The sequence below is a fragment of the Solea solea genome, chromosome 10 (genome assembly GCF_958295425.1).
Source record: "Solea solea chromosome 10, fSolSol10.1, whole genome shotgun sequence".
NCBI lineage: Eukaryota > Metazoa > Chordata > Actinopteri > Pleuronectiformes > Soleidae > Solea > Solea solea.
The window spans coordinates 25,604,404-25,630,739 of record NC_081143.1 but is presented as its reverse complement, the minus strand read 5'-3'; the positions used below and the strand labels follow the sequence as shown (position 1 = coordinate 25,630,739).

The window sequence follows — 26,336 nt, the reverse complement described above, 5'->3', positions numbered from 1 at the left end:
GATTAGAAGAGACACTTTTTTCTGTTTTTTACCTTATTTTGATAAGACAGGGTAAGGCTAAGAGCTGGGAGCAAGTAACAATTGAACCAATACGATATGGTGAGAAGTTATAAAGTTAAAGATACCTTGCTGTTACTTTCTCACTGTGTCTTCAAACTGTGGTATAAGTCTGGCTTGGGAACAACTCACGTGGGATTTAATCTTTATCTCAAAGTCACGTTACCTTGCCTCTCAAGTCCAAATGATTTCTTTGAAGCATTTGGTTGAAGATACAACAAAATGAGAAAAATGAGACTCTTATTTTGATATCATATTACCTCGAAAGCTTGTTCACTGAGCTGACTGCATCTTCTTTTGTAACTATCTTGTGCTTTAATGTGTCCCATTATTGAAATTGTGCAACCCATTTTGTTCTCAGTGTGAGAGATTATGAGGCTTTGCAAAGTTTTTAAATTGCAATTGTAATCTTTTCTGGGTTTTGTTAAGGCTTTTTTGAAGTGAGGCTGCTGATAACGTGTTTTCTTTTTTAATAATTTGCTCAAATGTCATTTGATCTGCTTATATCAGATATCAGGATTGTAAAACATCTGCTACAGTGTGTTTCCTGATAACCCATTAACCACATCTTCAGAGTAAAGGTACAACAAAGTACCACCAGCAGATTGGTTACATCATTACTTGAAGGAAATATTATCTGAGATCTTAAAATGGGCAGATGAAATAAAGTGTCACCGGAGATCGTTACCCAGAAGATTTGGATGAGCCGAAAGGCATCAGTGTGACAGAGCCGTGAAGATCAAGGAGGTTGAAAGTGTGTGACAGCAGGAGCTAAATAAATTCTTAATACCTCACTGCGTGGCATCACTCCGATTTTCTTGATGTCTCTCTGCCTTTTTCTCTCCCTCTCCTTCCCTCTTGTGTTCTTATTGTTTCCAAAGAGACTTGCAGGAGGCAAATGACCTCCGGTTTCCAAGGCAACCAATCGAGTATCAAATGAAGTGAATAGTCACAAAGGATAGAGAGAGGGAGAAGATAAAGAGACAGAGGTGTAGATGGGGGGGAGTTTCTAGTTTCTGGCTTTGGTGTCCTTAAGTAATAGCTCATTGTGTCTTGTGGCGTCACTGATGAAGTTAATGACACAGGAGAGGCTCTTTGGGGTTTCAGAGACCGAGCAACTCGGAATGATGATGCTCAGCAAATTGGAGAATAAACAAAACTTGAGGGTCTCAGATTATGGTGATTTGGGAGGAGGTGTTGAGATTTCAAAATAGTTTTCAAAGTAAAAGTAGCTCAAACAGAAATGTGATAAATGCCCTTTTACCTTTTTACACAACTCCTTAGCAACAAACAACTACGTGTAGCAAGATAGTATAGACTGTGAAGATGTTTAACTGGATCTTAGTGGTCTGAATTAAACAGTATGCATAGTGTACAGAGAGATGATTAATAATCACTTCATGCATAAACTATTATTTTTTCTGTGCAATAAGAGGAACCCAAATGTCATGACTTGACAAAAATACATCTACAATCTGACAAATAAAACGTATTACTAGTTTGTTACAGCAATACAATTCAATTAGGTTTTATTAGAAAACAACAATGCAATATCTTAAGGTGCTTTGTGTTTTTGTCAAAGGGTTTCCATGTATCATCCTTACTATTAGGCCAGAGTATCCACACCCTTACAAATGAGCATGGTGTAATTTTCAGGTGAACAGTAGGGGCAGTGCAGAGGCAGTATAGCCACTGTCAAGAGCCATGGTGCCACCAAGTAGTACAGGTTACAATTGTTTGCATGTGCGTTCTAAAATGTTGTAAGGGGAACCAAAATACATGATCCATACCATCCCAGTTTTTGGCACGTGGCACAAGACACATTGCAGTCTACTGACTGATCAACACTGCATTTTATATGTCATTAACCTTGTCTCTTTCTCTCCCTAGTTTGTGTCTTTCCTTCCTTTCATCTCTCTCTCTCTCTGTATCCTCATCTTGCAGGTTGCAGGATCCAGATCCAGTTTTTGACGACATTGCTATCATACATATCATCACCATTATTATTATTATGCTATAATTAAAAGTCGATATCGGTATAATTTTTATCAACACTCTCTGCTGCTGCTTATGTAAATTGCATTGTATTGCTATAAACATGTCATCATTGACTGTATAAACTTGTAACTTGATACTGTTGTTGTGAATCTGCTCCTGGTCTCTCTCTCTCTGCTGTCTCTACCTCATCTCCCTCTTGTCCTTTCTCTCCCCCACCTCTCCTCTGTCCCCCATTTTCCTTTCACCCCAACCGGTCGAGGCAGATGGCTGCACATCTCTGAGCCTGGTTCTGTCTCTGTTAAGAGGGAGTTTTTTCTCTCCACTGATGCCTAGTGTTTGCTCATTGTGTGAACTGTTGGGTTTCTCTGCTCTCCTTGATGCTGTCTATGTACAGTGCCTTGAGATAATGTATGTTATGATTTGGTGCTATACAAATAAAATTGATTTGAATTGAATTGAACATTAAAAAGACAAAACACGCCGTAGCCCAACTCTCAAACAAAGCTTGTCTTTTTCTTATGATGATCGGCCACATGCCAACAGGAAAGGACACCAAAAGCTGGATGTCCTCCATTGTTGCCCTCTGTCTACTATGTCACCGTCCTTCCTCTTTGTGGAATGAATTGGCAGGCGACACTGTATTGCACCAGCATGACGTCACACTATTTAGGTAACTGACACAACTCACAACATTTGGCCCACAAATCCTGTGGTGGAAACACAAGTCGGATTAGCACCATGGCAAGATAAACTGTCATTGGTGTAGAAGCACAACATACTAAAACCCCTTTTCCACCTATGGTCCAAGCTCCGCTCACATTGGCACGGCACGGTTTAGGTTGTGTTTCGATTGCAATATAGTTCCTCCTAATCTATATTTCTCACCAATCCTCTCCTCCATCTCTGTACAATGTAGAGAAAAGACTGGCAGGCCTTTTTTTTCCTTTCCTGGAATTTTCCATCTTTGATTCTGTACAGCTGACTGGTGTCTATGTGCCGCGCTGATGGTGTGTGCATGTATTATTGTGTGCGTACACGTCTGTAAGTGTGCGTGTGTGTGGTCTGGACAGCGGTAAATGTCATGGGATATCACACGGTAAGGCTTCACAGCATCTGATGTCAGCTCCTCTTTTCCCTAAGCTGTCAGGTCAGAAGAGAGCAAACACACACACACACACACACACAGACTAAGACATATGGATAATAAAGGTTATATGAATTACAGTCAGGGGGAGTGTAACATTATAACATATTACATGTTTCATGTATCTCTCAAAGCTCATCACTCAGCTCCCTTAACATTGATGCCTTAAAGGTTTGATATTAAGCATTTAAACCATGAACCATCAACACGTTATCTCTAATATTATCAAATATATCTCACAAATGTGCCTGTGTCTGCTGCATGGTCTGTGTTCTCCAACAAAACTTTTACTTTACTGCAAAAACCAATTGACATCACCTATAAATGTGATGTAGAATCAGGATTTAGCCAATGCCATGTTGAATATTTGCAAACAGAAGTTTGCAGCCTACATATTTAGTATTTCTTCCTCTAAATGGAAAGTAGGAAATCCATTGTTACTTACAGGTTGGCTTCAGGGAGAAAACCCGGAAAGTTAAACCATTTTATACAGTCTATGCCTTTTGGGAATAGACCACTTGCCTACTGCAAACATCTCACAGCAAAAACCGACAGTGAAAATGATCTTTCTTCACAGTTTCACCGTCAACATCCATCTCACATGTCACAAACACAGCAGGCCCTGTTCCTGTTTCACAGCAAAAGCAAAAGTGCGAAGCCTCTGCCTGAAAGTCTCAGCTGTATAATATACCGCAGCTACGTTGTGTTTTTCACTTATTGTCAGTTTGTGTTCAGCTCCTCGGTGTCTTCCCTTGTACCTTAGCTTCCCTGAGGTTAAAACCGGATTACGTGCTTTGCATCTTGTTCTGCATCTACCTGCCAGCACTTCTGTTGCTCCATATCCTTATATCTTCACTGCAGCTACCTGCCTGTAGGTGTGTGTGTGTGTGTGTGTGTGTGTGTGTGTATTTGAGTCTGTGTTTAGATCCTAAATCCCTCTTCCCCAGTGGTAAGTGCATGCAGATGGTGAGAATCATGTTTAATAAATCTGGGGTCATGAAGCCAGTTAATCTCTAACATCGAGAGAGCCATGCAGGTATCTCCAAAAAGCTCCTTTATTAAATAACTTTACAACTTCATGTCGTATAAAACTTCACCAAAAGCAAATCAGTGAAGTAACTGGAGTCACGGAAATAAGGTTCTACCTTATTAGGACTAGGATTTGGTGAACATAAGGACTACTGGAAAGTCTTAAGTTATAATTTAAAAAGTACCACACCTGTGTTTACACATACACACACACATGGGCACACAGTCAGTTAAAAGGCAGACCCGTGGCTTTGCTGGGATTATCGATGTACGACAGGGGTTAATTCAACAGTCCATCACCTCCTGGTAATGAACTGCAGGCAGATAAACTGAAGCAACAGGAAAACGGAAAGAGATAAAACTCCACTCGTTTTGCTAACAGCTGCCAACTAAGTTATAGCGATATAGTGGGGATGGTAGTGGCAGAGAAACAGTCTGCAATAACAGATAGTGACCTGCCTCTGAGAGAGAAAAAATCCCTTAAACTCCCTTAAAACATCTACTTGGAGTTTTCTGCGTTTCGATGTTGATTTCCTTTTCTTTCCGACTCCCACTTTGTTTTTCTATTTATGTCATGTAGTTTGGTGGTAATAAATGCAGATGCAGAGAAATGTGTAGCTTCCCTCTCCTGCCTATGGCCTCGATTTCCATTCTGCAGTTTGTCCGGCTTGTGTAAGTAAGAACATAAAAAATAAGTGCCAGACCGACCACCAAATACTGACAGTGCTAAATACAACTCCTCATATTTGCCACTAATAGAAGCCATTTTTGATTAGAAGTTATTTTTTTTTTTAAATATATATTTGTTTGATCATTAACAACATATCATTAAACATCTTTGAGAAAGAAGTTTGAAGGTCACTTCTGCTCCTTCAGTGTATTCAGAAGACCCTTGCTGGAGATAATAGGAGATAATGAGAACAAATGACGGAGATGAGACCTGAACCGGAAAAAGTCAAAGAAGAAAGAGACAGTAAGAGATAAGGGGGTGAGACTAAAGGGGGGGAAGGTCAGGGAAGTGAAATGAGAGAGTGAGTCATAAATCAGGCCAATGTAAAAATTCACCCATACACACTCACACATTCATACAGTGTATTTATGTTCCATCACACATCTACCACATGCTGCCGGCACAGCCATCGGGAGCAACTTGGGGGTTAAGTTCAGCATGTAGACTGGTGGAGCCAGGACATGTATTTTTTAGTAAACAATTTGCTTTTAAAGCGTAACTGAATGCCTATTTTTTCAAGGTGCCAGTGTTTATGTATCTAGGAATGCAGTATTTGCTGATCCAGGTGCATAATTTCCCAATTGAGTGTAAAGTATTGAAATTAGACATGCTATATTATAAAATCTAAATATTCTACCTCTGTCTGGGCCCAGTGAGGACTGCTGAGCGCATCATCGGAGCTCCCCTGCCCGTGATCCAAGACTTGTACTGATTCAGGCCAGCACCCACAGCCGTCACCCTACCGAATTGTAATTTCTTTGCACTATTCTGCACCCATTATTGTATATTTTGCATTAAGATCTTATTTTTTTTCCCTACTTCTTCCTTTTGTTTATTAAATATTATATTTTTGTTCACCAGAGAGACAACTGCCAGCAAAGAGAAGTGAGTCTGCGGAATATAGATTGGGCATTAATTATATCAACACCACAACAATAGTGTCATCGTTTAACTATTAGTGGTGAGTCAAGTCACTGAATTGTAACCATAGGTAGATATTTTTTTTTGCAATTTGAAGACCGTAGCATCCACAAAACATCTTAGAGACAGAACAGACATGACGTGCATTGTAGAGCATGAAATAAAAACAAAAATGAGTAAAAAAGCAAGAGGTAAAAGATAGTGCTCCAGGCTTCTCTAATGAAGTAATATACATACAAAAATACAAATAACAAAACAACTGGACCAATACTAGAAGAGATAAATGAATGTGTCAGGAATAAAAATGATAAAAACTAAATACATGCTGGAGAAAAGCCACACTTTTTTTCTTACATCTCAAAACCTCTGTCCAGAGGGAAAATGCTCAAATTCACATTTTCGATCGCATTGTTTGCTCTAACTGTCTTGAATACAGGGTTGCTGTGTTAAGCTGAGGCTCACAAATCAGGCAACTTGACTACTTAATTATCTGCTTAAGAGCATCTCTGCTCTTAAAGGTTTTCAAACAACGCAGTCAGACAAAAAGGAAAAACAAAGTCAGTAGAAATCAGTAGAAGCACTGTTTCATCTTATCTGCCTGTCAAAAGGTTTCAGCGGCCACCGTATCCAACAGAGCTGGATGTCCTAAAAATAAGATCCAAGTTGTGAAACACTCCACGTCTCCAGTTTTCCTCTGAATTCACTCTGTCACTCAATATCTTGTCCTCGTCTCATTTTCCCTCTTCCTCCCTCAGATACGTCATTGTTGGCCTTCTGATCTGTTTTTGTCTTCACCTCATTGTGTCTCCCTTTGTGCATCTCTCCTCACCTCATCATCTCTGTGTATAGGGAGGTCAATTAGTCCAAACCTGGGAGAGAGAGTGTCTGACAGCGTTCGGTCCTTAATTATCACTGTAATGTGACTGAGACATAACAAGGCGACATATTAATATTCATGATCTTAACAAGGGGAACAAAGTGTGGTATCTGCAGGGACAAGACTCGTTTCAGCGGGGAACGAGAGGCTTCTCAAATTGAGACACAAATCCTGCTTCTCGGAAACAAAGGTGTAGACAAACATGCACTTGTACACACACAAACACAGACACTCAACACACACACACACACACACACACACAGACAACACATTAACACATGCCAGTCAACAGTTCCCAAGATAGCACAACACAGACAGCAATCATTGGAGGCGAGTGTTAATGACGGACTAATGACTGTCATTTACCAAACTTGAGATAATGGCTTAATCCCAGTCTTATTCAGTTTTCCACTCTTTGTTTAGCTCATTTTATTGTCCTATAAAATATAGCTATATAGCATATAATATATATAGTAGAATGTAGTTCATTTATGAAAAAGAAAACCATAATCAACCAAAATCATACTAACATTATTTGTATCTGTAATTTATATGGTAAGAACTTGACGGTAAACCTAAGTTTGTGCTGTCCACTGCTTCCACTGAGTAATTTCATTTGTGTTATTTTGTGACCTCAGTATTTCAAAACCTTTATTTACATACTATATGACACAGACTTACCAAACAATGTTGAATTATGCTGCCTTACAAGCTAAAATTGCTGTTTCTGTCAATGGACTGGTGTTTAAAAAGTCTCACACCATCAGTTACAGGCTGCCTAACAGCAAGGTAAAACAGTGACTAAAATCTTATGATACTATGCAATTAAGCCAACCTTGATTTTATTAAGTGAGCCTTTGTTTAAGTGGCTAAAACATATCATTTTTGTAATCATTACTGCGGGCCTGCAATTTAAATCCAAATGGTCCCTGCACACTCCCACAAGAGCGTTTAATTTTTTTTGTTTAATATAGTGTTTCTGCTCAGTTTTGTCAAAAGCTTAACAGCTTAACTCTACTTCAACCAGTCAAGTTTGGAGGCAATTGAGTCCCGTACACAGTCAAACACACCTCCATCCTGCTGTGGTAATAATCACAGAGTCTATGGACGTTTGAAGGCTGCTGCTCACCTTGGCCGACCCCCGTCACACACCCATACACCCTGTAACAATCACTCTACAGGAGCCATTCTGTTATGTCAGCACCCGCAGGCCCAGTAGGCGATGTCAAACTGACAATAATACGTATTGGCAGCAACCAGCATGATGGCAGAGCAGCAGTACATGACATCAACAGCGTGGGGCTGTCTGGAGCAGCAGGGGCGGGTTGAGGTGGGGGTTTTCAAAAAAGGGTACGACATGCAGGGAGCAGATTTAAGTGTGTGATCATCGTGTGTGTCATGAGCCCTATTTGTACAGGATTAGTTTTATATGAGGAGGTGGAATAATGTCATTCTCGCTCCATCTGTCCTAGGAGCCGCTACGACCCGTTCCATGCACTCCCACAGAGGGGTGACCCCCCCATACGGGGCACATGTTCAGTCACCCTAGCCAGACAAGGGCCCCAATGTGGGAGGGCAAGGGTCATGGCGAATGTGGTGATCCCCGACCAAGCACCAGCTACACGCAAACAATACACCCTGCTTCTTGATATCACAATTGAAGACACACAACAACATAGGGCTTCAACCCATGCTTGAAAATCCACAGAACAGGAGATGATTGAATATTTACTGCTGGTCTGTTCGCACAGGGCTAATAGGTTATTATTTTACCCCAGGTAAAAGTCGCCGTAATCTTTAGTGACCTCTTCCGGAACTACTAACATGGCACAGTCAAACGGGACTAACTTGGTAATAATTTGAATCTCGTCCGAATAAAGTTAATGCAGTTTAATACCAAGCAAGAACTGTGTAACACGGTACTTAAAACCTTTTTTTAATAAGCACATTAGGAGTGAAAAGAAAGCTCAACATCATAACTTACAGCCACATCAAAAGACCATTGAAGAGAATCACGTGTGGTCATAGGAGATGCATTCAGGGCACATTTTAATATCAAGTGTGAAGAGTTGAAATTAGTGCTTTCTGCATGTGATCGGATCTCAGTTGTACACTACATAGTTTCAGTCTATCTATCATCAATCAATACCTATTCACCTTCACAAAGGAATAATACTGAATAATTGATCACTTCCTCACTATAGATGACATTCAGCCCAATAAGCCGACTGCAAAGCTGCCAGAGGCCAAGACTAAAATAATAGAATAAAATTGATCCATAAAATCATAGGTCATAGGTGACAGAGGGCATTCAGGGGTCATGTGACCGGCAAAAGTTACGCATCATGTGGTATGGGGAAAAACTTGAAATTGATTGTTTTCTGTATTAAATAAGCCAAGCAGAGGTTATTACTTATCTATCTCTTGTGAGTGTTTGACTACAACCTAGTTTCCAAGATCGTGCTGCCTTTGTATGTTTTCTGAATAATACATACATATATGTTTGGGGACCAATTTTGGAACCAACATTACTTATTTACATGTAGACATATGACAGTGTTTTGTGTTTATGTTGATTTGCAGATTTGCAAAGGGGTACATACAAATGTACAATTTCCCATTGGGTTGCAGACGAATAGGCTATATTTCTTTTCACATGACTGGCAACATTTTTTATTATTATAATAATAATAATAAAGGGTGTAACAGGTTGGACCCCATATGGCAGTACTGTAGTGGAAGGACAAATAAGGAGTGAAGTGACTTGAGATAATGATGCAGATTGTGACAAAAACAGGTGTATGTGTAAGAGTTTTATTATATTAGGTCATAAAATGACCATCATACTTCAACAGAGATAAAGGAAACATGCTTAATTGAAAAACTTGCTTATTATTAGCATATTATCGTTTAGAATTTTCATTTGGGGGCTACAAAACTTGTTTAAGTTTTTGTTTTTTTATTGTTGGTGTTTTGGTGTGCCACCCACTACAACCAATCTAATAACAAAGCTTGTAGCACTTTGACCCCCAGGTTGCCAGCAACACGATGGGCTGCTGCTATGGGTTAGAAATGATGAACAAACTTAAACCTAAAAAGCTTTGCTACCGGAGGCGATTGCTCCATGTCAGCAAGGGAAGCTCTGCTTCCTCTAAAATGTCCTAAAAAAAATAAATGGTTGAATATGTACTGTTGTATTTCATTACTAAAAGTTCTCTAGAACTCGATCAACTATAAGACATGTTCAGAATCAGTTGTTTAGCAGAGATCGTCAGTCACAATTTTCTTGTCATCCATTCCAGAAGCAGCAGCACGACGACACATTGAAACAAGTGCAAGCTCAGCTTCACTTGATCTCTATGACACAACACAGAATAGGTTTTTTCACTGTGGCGAGCTCAATGGTGATCGGATAAATGTGGTAAAAATGTTACTTCCAGGGAAGCTCAGCTTCTCTGGGACTCAACGGAGTGGTGGGCAGGCATATAGAAACACAGAACAGCCGATTGCGTGTTATTTTCTCAGCGATGTAGCCTATTTATGTTTGCAAAATACATAAAATCACTACAAAAGCATTTAAACAAAGTTCTGCAGTGAAAGAGCATTAAAATATCAACTGATAAAAGTGGAGAGGAAGCTGATGACTGGTTAATTAACTCACTTTCTCTCCCTCTCTCATAAACATTCTTGGTGGATATTTGACGCAGGGAGTGATTTTATCATCTGTTATTGTCGTTTTAGTAATAGTTTAATAGTAATAGTAATAGTTTTCATATTTATAAAAAATTTAACAGACAGTTATTTTTGTGTATGGTGCATGAATAAAGTTCTACGCCAGGTATACACTGCTAAAAGTGGCTGCTACACTCGTTTTTACAAATCCTGTTTAAAAGGTATAACTCAATGGAAATGATGACCAAAGAGAGCTTCATTTTCTGGCCTTTGTTTCTTAAACTTACACCAAACTGTCGATAACTGATGCACGTTTAATGATACCTCATTTCATGCTTCTAAATGATTTCAGATTTATTAATGGTCCGAGAACAGTAACAGGTCTCATATCTGACCCACTGACATGCACCACAAAAAAAGCAACGTAGAGCATAGAAGCGCTGAAGCCGTAATGAATGTAATAACTGGAAGGTTAAAGGTAGCACCATTACTTTTAAATATGCTTGAGATAATAATATACTCTATCGCTTTGAAATAAATTTGATATCTCCACCAGCTCTGTCTCTTTGGTGCCCACTCCAGCAGATGTTACCCTCCACTCACACCATCACACCACTAAGAGTGAGCAAATTAAGCTAAAAATACTTGTGCTCTATTCTGCAGCCTTTCGAACGTTTCATTAAGCCATCCCATTTGTCCATGCCATCACTAATGTTGGCTCTAACTGCTGGAAGAATTGAAACTTATGGATGAAACAGAACGGTTAACTGGGGGAAAGGTGGACTATTAAAATGAATTGCAGCTCCTGCCAAAGAACAAATTGTCTGTTCAGTGAAATAGGATGTGCCAATGCCGGGATAAAAGATGGCAGAGAGCCTGCAACATGTATTGTCTGAAGGTTTTCATTACAACGCTAGTTATCACCCTTTTGGAAGGGGAATCGCCGCTTGTAATTCAGCAAGTTTTATTTTCCGATACCTCGTCTGAACACAACTGCTTTGAGAGCATGTATTTTAGAATAACACATGACTTCAGTCACTGCTTGTAAGTTAAATTTGTTTCTGAAAGTAAATAAATGATAATGACGAAGCCTCTGTTTTTGCAGAATTAAATGTATTAAGCATTAACCTGATTACTATAAAGTATAATATAAATCATTATTTTTGGAGGTCTTTAAAATGCTTTGGACCAAATAATAGTAACTTTTATAGACTTGGCTGCTTAAGCTCTCGGGGTTGCCATAGTACATGAGTCTCACATTTGATTTGGAAGAGATTTTTTTGCCGGATCCCCTTCCTCATGCATCACTCCCATTTATCCGGGCTTGGGACCGACACAATGAGTACACTAGTACCCTGTAGCCAAGTTCTATTTCCACTTGGCCATGTCCCGCATGACTGAATTACAATACATAAGTATTTGGAGGTCCTTTACAAAAGAGGACATGTTAAGCTTCCAATGGTTATTATTCATACTTGGTTAAAGTAAATTTAATAATCCAAATGAGATCTTCAATTTTAGCCCTGACATGTGAGTCATTGCTGGATGCTTTGCTCCACTGTGATAGGCATCTGAATATATTTTTGAACATTTAAGATATTATTTTTAATTTTGAGAAACACTTAGCACTGCACCCCTGTTGTGTTTTATTTAAGTATTGAAACCGTGTCAAAACTGCATGGAAATGTGTTTTTTATTACTTCTAAAATCACTTTTTTTCACTTCAATTACTGAAGTGCATAATAAGCAGCACATTTTCAATTTCAGTCTTTGTCTAGCCCGGCTTTATAAACACAAAGTAAAATACAGATTTCAGAACCTTATTTGTAATTCTTTCATTCTTTCTTTTATTTTTCATTAAGTGATGTTGTCTGGTTCTGATGACTGCTCTCACGAGCAATCACTTCACACACACACACACACACACATTTTACCCATCACAACTGGTGCCTAACCCTAACTTTACCCTAACCCTAAAAGCAGGACTTAACCCCTCCAAAAAGCCCTTTATCGATGTGAGGACCAAACAAAATGTCCTCACTTTGCCAAAATGTCCTCACTCCATATGGTTTATGCAATTTTTGATCCGCACAAAGCCACAAAAACAAGAAAACACACACATACACACCAGAAAAACCACACATGAATGCACATGGCAGACATGAGTGATCCTACTCTCTCTCTGTCCCTCTCATCAAAGTGAAAATAAAAGCATAAAAAAAAGCTACAGCTTTTGGCACATTATGTGATTCACGTTTCAACACACACACACACACACACACACACACCGTCAGTGGGATTTCCTCACGGGGGTCTATTCCCTGTGTGCGTCACATTGTTCTGTCAACATATGACAGCACATATTTCCAAGGGAAGGGAGGCAGGAGAAGTGTGTGCATGTGCCCGTGTTTGTGTACTTTTATGTATATCTTTGTGAGGACCAACAAAAAAACTTTATAAAGCATAGGAGGTGAGAGCATGTTTGAAAAGTGGGACATTTTTGGTGAGTCCTCCCTCTCTGTTACACCTTTTTAGTGTTAGGACTCATCCTCCCATGTGACGAGGGGGGAAAAATCACATCACGGTCTGTCTATGACCAGAGCAGGACACACACACTCACTCACTCATTCATTCAGCTGCAGCTGAACTTCTATTACAACCCCCTCCACACGTCTTGTAATCATTTTACAGGGTTTTTGGAAACAAACACAATCAAGCGATCTGATGCCGAGTAAATGCTTGGACTGTACATCAACAACGACACCCATTGTGATTGGTTAGCTTTGGATTTGTTGGAAAAATCGCTCTGGCAAATCAACCACGATCGGAAAAAATAGTGAATGCCGCGTTGATTGGTCACATGTTCGAAAAATATTTCATTATGTGTGAATAATTAGCACACTTTGGCATACAAAGGCCTCTATGTCAGGGTTAGGTTAAGGCAGTGTTAGCCGATCCTGGTCCATGGGTACCCCTGACCTGCAGGTTTTAGATGTTCCCCTGCTGCAACACACCTGATTCAAATGAATGGGTCATTATCAGGCTTTTAATTTAATCAATTTAATCAATTGTGAGATTCATGAGTGATATTGTTTTCTGCTCAGTCATGATAAAATTAAATCAACAGTGATTAAAACAGTAGACCGGCGGCATTTAACTGCCCAGTGGGGGAAAATAAAGATGGAAATTAAGCTGTAGCTTATTTAATGCTCAATACAATTTAAGACTGGTACTGAATACAATTTCTAAGAGTGGCTGAATATGAACTAGAAGGCGAGATGACAGGTCCTTGCAGACCAGTTTGACAGGTGGGCACAGTGACATTAGCATAGTGATTAACAGTCACATTACCATAATAATTAATACCAGCATTAGCATAAACACAAGAACATTGGGAAGAGCCAAAGACATACATGTCACAGTAAGGGGACGAGAGAAAGAATGAAAAGAAATGATTTAGAAGAAGAAACGGGAGAATCAGTGGAGAGGAAACAAAAGGATGAAGACAGAATGACGTCTCAATCAGCTGCTGACAGCTTCAGCACTGTCCACTCCACTATGTCTTCATAAATATGCTTAGTCTTCATCCATGCTGCAAGTCTAGCTATAAGACAGAAATGTTCCAAGGAGGAAGAATAGCAGTCATTTCTATGCCATACAGCAACTAAATGACCTGTATCCTTTGCAAACACTGACAATGACCAATATATAGACTAATTGTCCAAATATGGATGCCAAGTCAATGAAGTCAAACAATGTTGTTTGGATTCTTCAATCAGGACACAATTCCAGTTTTTGTTGAGAAATTGAACGTAAGTGTAAATTATTTAACTTATTTTGTCGTTACCAATCTCAAAAAAAGATTGGTAACTATTTAAAAAAACTATTTATAGTTATAGATAGATTTATAGATATATGTACATGGTGTACATATGCCTGGAACACTACACTGACTCGGACCCATGCTTTAGTTTGAACAGAGCTGTGACACATCCTGTTAACACCCCCTAAATCAAATCTGCTCAGAAATTCCATGGATTCTTCTTTAAACTACACAGCGCCTTCTGTTTACGAGACAAAATGGGTTCAGTGGTAATCTTGCTGACAAACACAGAGCGACAAAGCAAACAGCAATACAACTTAACCTCGTTGGAGAGGGAGATTACTGTTCTCCCAAGACGCACATCAACATCTCTGTGGGCCTATAAAGAGAAAGGTGTGATGTGTTAAATGATATTGTCTCCAAAATACATTTGGCAGAAAAGTAAGAAAGCTCATGGGTTGGACGTCCTGTCAGACACATATAGATCTGTAAAGAAAAAAAAAAAAAAACGTCTATGATATATAAGAATGAATAAATAAATTCTGATTCAACACTGCCAAAAACAAAACAAGACAGAAAAAATCAAAGCGAAGCAGATGGAGGCAGAACAAACTCACGCCAAGATCAGCAGCAAAGCACATGTCATCCTCTGGGGCCCTGCCAGAACTCGTCAAGTCAAGTTTACACATACAGACAGCAATTACTGTCTCAAAAGGGCCTGATAGGTCTCCTTAAAGCCTAAATCCCAAGGGCTGCAACAGCTAATCAAGTGATTATTTAACAATTATTTGGTCAATCAATTGACTCAATTGAGTTTTTTGAGTTGGATGTGCATGTTTTCTGGAAGAAAATACCTGTAGTTTGTGGACCAAAATTTCAAGAAAATAATCAACAGATAAATCCATAAATCATATAACTGCAATATATAAAAAAATGAAAAAAAATGTAATGAAATCTTAGCCAAGGTCTTGTCTCTGCACTTAGAAAACCATAACTGAGCCACACACGATATAATTGGAGCCTATTAGGGATCGGTGAACTGTGAAGACTCTGCCTGCCAAGCACTGTTGAGCAAAGTACTTTTAGACATTAATAATGGCATCACCTGCATTTACTGCTGGTGAATGAATTCAGCAGTTCCATTGATTTTTTTGATGCACAGAATTCTTAAACAAAACAGTCAGCTGCCGTAATCCCACTGAAACGATACCCAACAGCCAATTCTCTGGCGTTCAGTGATCATTCAAGAACTGTCCGTTTGCATTAACTGCAGCTAAATCTCGTTTTCTCCACTGGAGAAGCCGACATGATAGGATAAGCATTATCCAACCTGATTTATGACAGCCGTTTAATTAAAATGTAGCGATCTTAATGTAACGTGTGGATGCTACACTCAAAGGCCATATAATTTTAGAGGTAAAGTCTTGTCCAAACAGCCTATTACAGGCATCAGAGAGCATTAAACCGTGGCTAATCGTCAAACCAATCAGCAGCAAGACATGGTGTCACATGACCAGGGGCTTGACGAGGGAATACTCATTAGAGCTTTCACTCTAGGATAAACAGACGGGTGTACGGTAAACAATCGACAAAGTGATTTCGGTGTATGAGCATTGTATTGGTCTTTTTTCTCGCTCTTTCTTTTTGCGCAGATTCTTTCATTCATTGAACCATTTATTTAATTCAACTTACAGCCTGTTAGTGTGTCAGTAGGTGTTTCTCAAAGTCAAGGAAGGATGAAAAATTGGCTGAATTTCAGGCGTATTACATCATCGGGAGTCCCCCACAGGACTGTTCCAATGTGCAGGATGTTTCACAATGACTGAGTTCTTCCTTCAAATGTTTTAGGTTTTATAGTGTTTTATGTTATAGGTATTGGTCCAATTTAAAATCTGTTATAATCCAAAAACCCTCATTTTCAACATGAATGCTTTACTTATTACAGTCTTTAGAAATTAGCAGAATATTTCTTATGTGGTAACGACATACAGTATATTTGAGAATTCCGACTGGTTGCCATCCAAAATGATTATCTAAACAATAAATTCAGCATTGAGCTTTTCATGTTCAAAGGGCATTATTAACATGATGTGTCGTTTGAAATGGCCCCATAGATTTAAGGCCTGTACATACTCCACAAGAACAGAGAGATTTGTTCCCTCTCTCCCAGGGCTGTGAGAAAAGAATGGCGTCATTATTTTCTCGCAGCCCTCGTTTGGGAGTTCTTGCAGCTTGTTCTTGACACATCAGCTGGGCAAACAACAAATTCCTTGTATGTGTAAAATTGTACTTGGCAATAAAGCTTTTTCTGATTCTGATTGTAATGTAGAATTGTTGTCATTCCCAGGAGTTGCACTTGATCTTCTCGTGAAGTATGAATTGTCCTGGCCAGAACTAAGTTTGTTATTGTCCTTGCCACCTCAAGACAAATAACAAATGTATTTGTTCTTGTGGAGTATGTACAGGTCTTTACAGGATTTAGGTTCATTCTTCCAATGCTATTTTTTTTAGAAAACTATGCATTTTTTGGGTATATGCAGTAATTTTTCTTTGAACATGCATGCCTGACAGAAACTTCACAATCAGTGTTGCAATGATAAGTCAACATAACTGACAATGTAGATTATTAACTGCTTTCTGAATGAAGAAGAAGAAGAAACATAATCCCACTTATTACATGGCTTAGAACGAAAGTTAGCTTGCTTCTGTTAGCTTACATGTGGTTTGAACTGCAAACAAGCTAGCATTGTTAGCATACACACTCAGCCTCTATAGGTTCAGTGTATGTCCTCAAAGTGTTTAGGATAGTAGTAGTAGTAGGATAAATAAGTCAGTGCAAGTAAACAACGAGAACGACAGTGTTTGTACAAAAAGCTAACGCTGAAGCTGAGTCATGCTAGCAGAGCAGCATCTGTTCAGTGTGAAGCTGTTGACGTTGATTTAAATACCAGCTAAATGTTGCGAACATCTGTTGCGATAAAAGTCTCTTCTGTGATCCTCAACAACAGTCTTTGAGCTAAAAGAATGAAAGGTCTCGCTGTCTCCTTCTCACCATATATTTCATTTAATATTCGAAAAATACTCCAGCCATTGTGGCATAGATGTTTCTGACGAGTTGAACATCGTTAAAATAAACATAAACCTTATGTTTTAGTCGCTAGCAACACTTGAAAACAGAAATAACAGACAACTGAATGTCACCGTTGACCAATTACAATGAATTATTCAACCAATCTGTTCAATAAGTCATGTTTGCTAATGTGTCAAGTACAACGAGTTATAGGAGAAGCTGTATTATTGGTCTGAATGAACAGAAATAATCATGACAACAAAAAAGAAAGTCTTGTCTGGTCTCTGTAGGACCAGACTTGGAAGGACCCTCTCTACCAATGAAGGATCATTGATTTTGAGAAACACCAAGAGTGCGATAATGCCAGTGGCACATGTGTTGGTCCAGAGGAGATTGGAAGTGAATTGGAAGCTATTAATCTGACCTTCCCCCGCTCTCACATTTGGTTTGAAGCAGAATATAAATTGACTACACTCGCTCTCTCTCTCTCTCCACAAACCTCCCCTTCCATCCTTCCTTCTTCCCAATCCACAGGTACAGGTTTAGATGTGGAGAGCAGCATTTTGCTTAGAAATAATTTCCATTCCCTCCCCTCCTACGCGGTTCTGATCCTCCCCTCTCTGTGTGAATGAACTCAGCTTCGTATCTGCCTGCGACCTGGTTATCGTGATATTCACAGCTTGGCTCTATACACGGACTCTCAGCACAGCATCAGTGGCTTCACACAGCTGTGGATACAGTGACAGTACTCCCCGATGGAAACAGCTTTGTTGGGAAACACCGCAGACCACGACGTGTGTTTGCCTGCCGCAACATTTTTATCAAACTTTGCAGTTGATTCAGCAGGGAAAATGTACAATTTAGGGAAAAAACTGAATGTAAATTTCAAAGGTGTCGTAGACAACAGCAGCTCCTTTTGAAAATCTCACTGTGCAACCAAAACCAGCTCCAACCAAAGTATTTCTCTATATCACCCTTGCCCTGGGTAACAACGCAGTCTACGTACTAGTTCAAAATTCAAAATTTTTCAAATGCAAACAACTTTACAGAGTATGTTTTGTTGTATATTATAAACTGTTATAGTGATATTGATTGAACATTCGTACATATTTACTCTTCAATCTTATATTAATTTCAAATATTAATAGTTTGTACACCAATAGTCTATTTGATGTTGCTGATATAATCAATCAATACACATATGTTCACTAAACTCAGACGTTCTGCTTGTACAAATGTGGATATATACCATTCTTATTCATGCATTTTATTTATTTTACAGCGTGCAAGATAATTCAATCTCAACTTTATGTAAACATCTGTTAATGACTTGCTTAAATATGACCATATCTTGTTTATATCTTGTGTTTTGCCCTTATTTACAAATCCCCCTCTCTTGTTTATGTTACTTCTTACATTTAAAATCACCTTTTAAACTGTAGTTGGTAGAAACTGTAGATTTGCTTCTTAAATGCTGTAAACTTTTTAAATGAACAACTGAGTGAAGGGAAACAACTAAAAAGTGAAGTGCAAATGTGAGGTGGGAGGTACAGTAAACGTAAAAAGTAGAACATCTGACAGCCACTTGGAGTAAATGCAAAGTGATCACTTTATTACTTCTAGAGGCATTCTTTTGTTGAAGGTTCTCTGCTTTATCTGTCTTTAATATGGTTTAACGCAATGAAAACTAACCATGATTCACTGTCTGGGAGGGAAAGGATGAAGAAGAGTGACAGAGACGGGGAGGGAAGCAGAGAGAGAGCTGAGCCAGCAGCTATGACACGACTCCTTAAATCCAGAGAACTGGAAAGATGAAAGCCTCAAAACTCTTATAGAGTGCATCCCTCTGTCTTTAGAGCATTTTTCCAAACAACACCACTTGCACTTTTCTGCCTCTTAAGCACTGTAACTTGAGCTCTGTCCTTTCCATTTCACTTTTCATGTGAGAAAATAAAACCCTGCACTTCTTGAGTTTGTTGAAGTGGATATATACATTAAAAAAAACATTATACGGTCTGTGTTGCAATACGACGTGATTAACTATTAATACATTATAAAATATGTATCAACATAAGTCTAAACTAAGTAATTATTAATTACCCTCAGTTATTGATCCAATTAATAGGCTCAGTTCATATAACTGTCGTGAACAGTAGTAAGATGTTATTACCAATAACAGGAAGACATAAGTGCTATTAAAACGTTTTTTTTAGCAACTGTATAAGCAATTAATATAAACTTGGTAACAAGTTTGTATACCCGAATAAACATGAATATTTTATTGCAGGCTTGTAACACTTTATATCAAATTTATATAATATATTTATATCCATATTAGACCATTATGTTAATAATACGGCCTTAATTCTTTTTATTACTAACCTGGACTTATTTGTGTGTCATTATCTATTTGTCAAAATTCTAAATATAATACAAACGATTTTCCATCAGCAAAATAAGTAAAGAAATCCTTTTTTTTCCCTGTTAAAATGTAACGTTCATCATTGAATCTCATCTGTGAGTGTGACTGACTATTTGTGCCAAAGACACTCAAATGTGCTTCAAAGTGGCATTAACGTGCAAACTGTTATTATACTGCTGGTATCTTATGTTAGTAGTTATGAACATGATTGTAATTGCATTCATTTCCATATAGGATTATTTTTTTCCTGCATTTTATATATACATGAGAATGTAAAATGCCATAAGGTCTCTAATTATTTATGATTTTGTTAAAAATATTTTTAATTAATTAGTTAATTAGAATTGATAAACAGATGTTACATTTAAGTACAAATAACATCATAAACATACAAATATCTCAATCTGTATCGTTTTAGACTATATATATGTAACTTTCTTTCCCATTACTTAATACACATATTATTATTAAATTCTTTTTTTTGCATTATCAGAAGGGTACTTTACAGGATTCCCTCTCGTTTTATTTTCTCTTCCACCATCACCAAAAACCTGCCAATATCCCTCTTGAATGAAATGAAGCACGTCCACATATTCACGCAGCGAGAGTGGCCTGACTGCATTCATACACACAAAGAAGAATTCACATGTGGATCAATTCACCGCACACTGAACAATCTGTGCGCACAATGTGGCAAAGTGGACCGGGGTCAATATGAGCCTTTTTTCTTTTTTTTTCCCCCTTTTAAATGAACACACAGCGCACACATGCATGTGCTCACATTCACTCATATTTCCTCTCATGCCGTCACAGTGATTGGATCGAATACAGAGAACACGGTGAAGTGGAAACCACAGGTTTATCCTCACGAGCAAAGTGAGTTTTGAGACATTCAAAAAACACCTGAGAGCAAAACAGTTTAATTGTTTAAATTCAAATATTTGAACTTAATAAAAGCTTATTTTGGTAAAGTGATCACTCCCTGCACCAAAGTCCATAGAGAAAATCGACGATCATGAATCACGACACACACGCTGCTTTTTTTGTGATGTTATTGAACCATAAGACAATGTTTTTAAAATGTCATAGAAGATTTAAGCTGACATAGATCTAATTAGGTGAACCTGAGAGGTCCTAGCCTGGTTTATAGAAACTGCAGCTATGCTCAGCAAAATCCGTTGCTGGTAACGAAATACGTCATAAATCCACACTTTGTGCCGTCGCAGGTTGTGTTCACTTGTGTTAATTGCACGAGCAAACACAAACAATCCTCTGTGAAACAAAACATTGGTGCCACAGAGACAGAGAGTGGACATTCTGAAGTCAGGAAATCGACATCACAGATTCTCCTTAAGGCAGTACAGCAGAAATTCAATATTTGATCAAATATTCACAATTCCAAGTAAACACTGCCTTCTATCTACCGCTCAACAGCCAAAGGCAACGCAGCATTAACACAACATGAAATATCTGGACAAGAAGCGCTTATTCAAAGGAACGTGTAACGTGAAAAGACTTTATGTTCTACAGTTTATGGTTAAAATGTATTCTATTCACTGCAGGGATATAACAAAGCCCTAAAGGAATATACAGGAGAAATAGGCATTAATTAAAGATCTGGGATCTGGGAGTGTTTTTTCCTCTCTGATTTAAGACATTTTTCTCAGAAAGCCATTTCACTTAAGTCTGAACAGAATGGTTTTTATTCCTCTTGCTGGGTTGGTTATAAATCAGGCCCAGACAGAAGTTGATGTGATGACTGCTTTACAAAACAGAGGCTACAATAATATGGCTGGGCATAATGTGTTTCTATCAATGTAATTCATGCACTTTGTGTGAGAAAAAAAAAGAAAAAAAGTTTATATTCGCTGATGGACAAACACTTAAATAAACCCTCATTCTTTCCTCTCAGACACAGAACGGCACAGCTACTGTAGCCTGTGTTTAAGGAGTCCGCGTGTGAGTCAGATACAGAACAACCTCACTCTTTACGGGCTTGATGAGCAGTATGCTAAACCTGGGGGAGCAGCTGAGCTGAGGACTGTATCGTAAAAGGCAGTAAATTCAACTGCTGCACTGTATGTGCAACAAAAGAATAGGAAATTTGACTTTCTTCTCAAATCAGACAATTGCTGGAAGACTCTATGAACTATAAAGCAATCTATCTCCACGGATGCTGCAGAAACAACACAGATGTACCCACATTGGTGACAGATGCAGGACAAAAATGAAGCACAAACATCATCTTGCTCTAAAACCAGTTGCCCCGTGGAGTCGTAGTGCCGAAAAAGCACAGCAAGAAGTTGGGATTCTGGTGATGAACATCGGTCGTGGAAATCTTTCTTGAGCTCCCTATTTGTTCATAAAATTTCAACAACCTGCATCATAAATTGCCATAACAATATGGTTTCCACTATCTGAATCTACCACACACACACCAAGAACTATAAGAGCAAGGCAGCTTCACCCAAATGAGACATATTCGCCACAATTCGTCACCAACTAATGGGAAACTGAACCTTTGACAGAAATGATCTTTCTCAGTGTTTACTTTACTTTGGCCTGGGAATGCAAACACGTCTCCAAGATTAAATAACGATGAGTAGAATGTGTATAATTGACACTTATCTCCAATTGTGGTATGAAAAAGGATATGGGCTGGTGACCATGCGGATGCACAGGCTGCGAGGGCAGGTCGTTTGCTTGAGGCAGAAGAAGACCACAGGTACGAGCTCGGGGTAAGGCACCACTAACACACTGGTGTCACTGCTGGCGTCATCTTCATCATCATCCTCCCTCTCACATTCCTCCTCCTCCTCCACTTTCTCGATCCTTTCCTCTTGAATAATCCCTTCCTCCTCTATTTCCTCCTCTTTCTCTTCTTTCTCCTCAGGACACGGGAGGTGGTACGGGGAGCATATGTGGGGGAAAGAGGAAGTGATGGCGTCACCGCCATCCTCCCTGGCTGTTGTCGCTGCTGTTACCCTGGAGATTGTTGCCGTTGACGGGGTCGCCGCTGTGGATGTTGCAACGCTGGGGCCCTCCTCCTCCTCGCTCGTCATGGCAACGCAACAGTCTGCGAAAAAGAAGACACAGAGAGAGAGAGAGGAGGTTAAAATAAAGAAGCACAAAACAAAAGTTGAGTGAGAAACTAAGGGATTAAAGCTTAAGTTGAATTTATTATAGACAACCAAACTGCGAAAGAGCAGACATGGAAGAACCTCTAACCACATTTTAGTTCTTGTAAGTCTTGATCTCTCAAGATCTCTCCCAGACTTAAAATGCTGCACCATCAAATCCTCATCTCAGTGAATTACCACCCAATATTCTCCTAACAGCAGTGGACGAAAATGCATGTACATTCATGTTTAATTCATCAGAACAACAAGAACAGGTGAGGGAATTTCTCTTTATCAACACTGGGATAAAAACAGTTGTTAAAGATTAAAACTCCAGTGTGAAAAGTTGCAATGTTTAGAATCGGTTTTATCTCAAAACAGACGGCAGTAACAGCGATATGCAAACAACTGCAAACCCATAGAGACCAACAACCACTCACTCTCACATCTATGGTCAATTTGGAGTGTCCAAATTGCTCAATCCATGTGCCCAAATCTGCATGTTTTTGGACTGGGGGAGGAAATCGGAGAACCCGGAGAAAACCCGAGCACACACAGGGAGAACATGCAAACTCCTGGGCAGCGAACCTGGGATTTCTAGCTGCAAAAAGAAGAGTATTAACCACTACACCAACCACGTGGTCCACAATAATCTATAATCTATAATCTAATCTAAGTAATGAGCCTGTTTATACAATTTAAGGAGTAGCAATTGCAGATATTTTGAGTTTAAATGTAGGTAGTTATCGTAACACAGGTGTCAGATACCTGAAAAATCTATTTAAGTATTAACTATTAACTATTAACTATTAATTTTAAAAGTGATCACCAGCAGAAACAAGAGAATGGATAAAGAAAAGCACAAACCAGAGGTTGTACAAGAGCGTGTAAGAATGCTGAGGGACATAAAGCAGAGAAGAAAGACAGAGTGACAAAGGAGAGGCCGGTTTAGTCGGAGGCTTAGTGTTGAGAGGAATCAATACCGTGTATACTGGAGAGAGAAGAGATGGAGCAGCAGTCCTGATATGACTGAGTGGCACCTGCCTATGGATTTCCATTGAGCCCAACACAGGATTCTCAATAAAGCAACTGAGAGCTCAAGTCCACTTCACTCATTCCAGTGGTCGTTGAAGTAGATGGTGCTCATTTGAGTTATAGTTTGTTTTTCAGGTTGTTTTTATGAACAGCTGATTTTAAACACTCACTGCGGCCGCTGTTGATGGAAATGATATGTTTTAAAAACATTATACACCTTACATACCACCTCCTCATACCAGCCTCATAATATGAATGAACAAGGGCTATATTTCAAATGTGTAAACACAAAACAGTTCAAAAAATAGAACAAATTAATGAAAACATGTCTGAAAAGGAGTCGGAAGAAGCATAAATGTGTTTAATCCGACCCATTCTCCACTATTTAGTAAGAAATAATCCTATTTACACCTTATTTACAAATTGCTACATACAAATGCACATACCCGTGAAGAACATAACATGAAGTAATACAATCAAATTAAATCTTGGTGGATGAAATAATTCAGTTGAAAATCTATACTATACTATACTTAATCCCACTTTCCAGCAAGGAAAAACATTGCATTTGTCTTATTTCCAGGTAATTTCCAGGTTATCAAATTTCTGAATTACATAATAAACACTAAAGAATTGGCCTTTAGCCGCAAGGATGACTATAATCTTGCCGTGGCGCTGGACTTTCTCCTCCTTGACACTGGCACTCACAGTCACCACAGTCAAGTGGACACTGAAGGCAGATAAAAGCAGTCGGAGGAAAAGTAAAGTTCAAGTGGAGGTCTCATCCAGACAATAATCCAGTAATAAGGAGCCAAGAATGAAAGAAGAAAGGAAAGGCACAAAGTTCAAGTGGGATTCGGTTTTGCAGACACACTTGGGTGCTTTTTGGAAAGCATTAAAAAAAAAAAAAAAAACTTATAGAGCAGAGAACACAGACAACAAACACGGTGTCCAAGTGCATCTGGACAGGCTCTTCCGGTTAAGAGCTCTGAATCCATTAAAAATGCAAAGTGCTGGACATGGTGATACATCGCTATTCATTAAGGCTACGAGCAGCTGCTGTTTACTGGCTGCGGCAACACAATGCCTTTGCATCACTGCTGGCTTTGTGGCTGCTGTGAAGTGTCTTTTACAATGAAAGTAATTGAGGCACTTTGTATTGCGAGTATGTGAAGAAGTTTCAAACTTCTGCTGTTTTTGTTCTCTCTGCCTCTGTTGTTAAGAGCTGAGGGGCTTTTAAAATGTAACACCACAATATATTCCAGAATGCTCTGTGCACCGTTGGTCTCTTAGCCTTTCACTGCCACTGTTTTACCACATGTTGGATCGCTGCCTGTTCTCGATGCCGATGCTCTTGCACTTTCACATTTTCTTCAACGCTCCTCAAGTGTCACAGGAGAGTTTAAGTCATTAAATGGCAGTTCAGATTGAATGCAGGTACTTCGATTGGCTGTCCCGTTGCACCAATAGTCTGCATACGGGTCCTTGATGGAATGATTGCGACTTCAATATCATCAAAAACCTCCACTGCTGCAAAGAAAACTAAAAACAGGAAAGAGTCTTCAAGGGAGTTGTGAAATAAATGCAGTAAAACACGGATCAACATTGGCAGAGAGTGTCAGAGATGGAGAGTTTCCCTTGGATCGCCAAAACAAGCGCATCGAATCTGACGAGAAGAGCTCATGACAGAGCGCTGCCTTTCCAAAACCTCAGTAATTTAATAAGCTGCACATAAAACTCAAAAATCAACAGTTCCTTCCAGGGATTCTTCCGAATGCGGTTTAGATTACTGTGATATTCAGCCAATCATTGAGACATGATGAGCAGTGAGGAGAGAGCCAGCGCTCACTTTGGTTTTTAAGGAAATCACGCTGCAAATTTCAGGCTTTGATCCATCTTGGTTTGTGTTGAAATTCAGCAGGAAAACTACGATTCAATTGGATGCAAATGCAGTTCAATTTAAAAATCCTTTAAAGCATCAGCCAGAAGTCACAATTCAAGTCAATTGTTTTCGTCTCAGTTTTCGCCTAAGGCTCTGTTTTACCCTGACTTGATTTTGCAGGTATCTTCGACTCAAGATATGTCTATCCAAATATTGTCATTAGTCAATTATTTATGTTAAGCATTAATATTTATATCATTAGAGACAGCTGTGGCTGAGGTGCTCCTCCACTCTGTCTTCCATGATGTTCTTTGGCATGAGACACCATGCACCAAATGTCCGGCTGAAACCCATCACACCTCAAGGTAGACGTATCTACGCAAGTTTCTTTATTTTGGTCCTGGTCGTGTTTTACACGCAGCACATGTGAGATGTTTTGGAGATAAGGTCAGAGAGGCCAGAATGAGATGGTTTGATCATGTACAGAGGAGGGATAGTGAGTATATTGGTAGAAGGATGCTGGGGTTGGAACTGCCAGGTGGGAGGTCTAGAGGAAG

The 26,336-nt window shown here is 39.1% G+C and overlaps 1 protein-coding gene across 1 annotated transcript in view; it reads right to left on the bottom strand.

Moving 5' to 3' along the window:
* Positions 1 to 26,336, bottom strand: part of LOC131466963 (voltage-dependent T-type calcium channel subunit alpha-1I-like) — a 230,690-nt gene that overhangs the window by 153,443 nt on the left and 50,911 nt on the right. The window contains exon 2 of the mRNA XM_058640603.1: positions 22,399 to 22,819. Coding sequence (XP_058496586.1) covers positions 22,399 to 22,805 — 407 coding nt within the window. The 5' untranslated portion in view covers positions 22,806 to 22,819. The remainder of the gene's footprint in view (positions 1 to 22,398; positions 22,820 to 26,336) is intronic.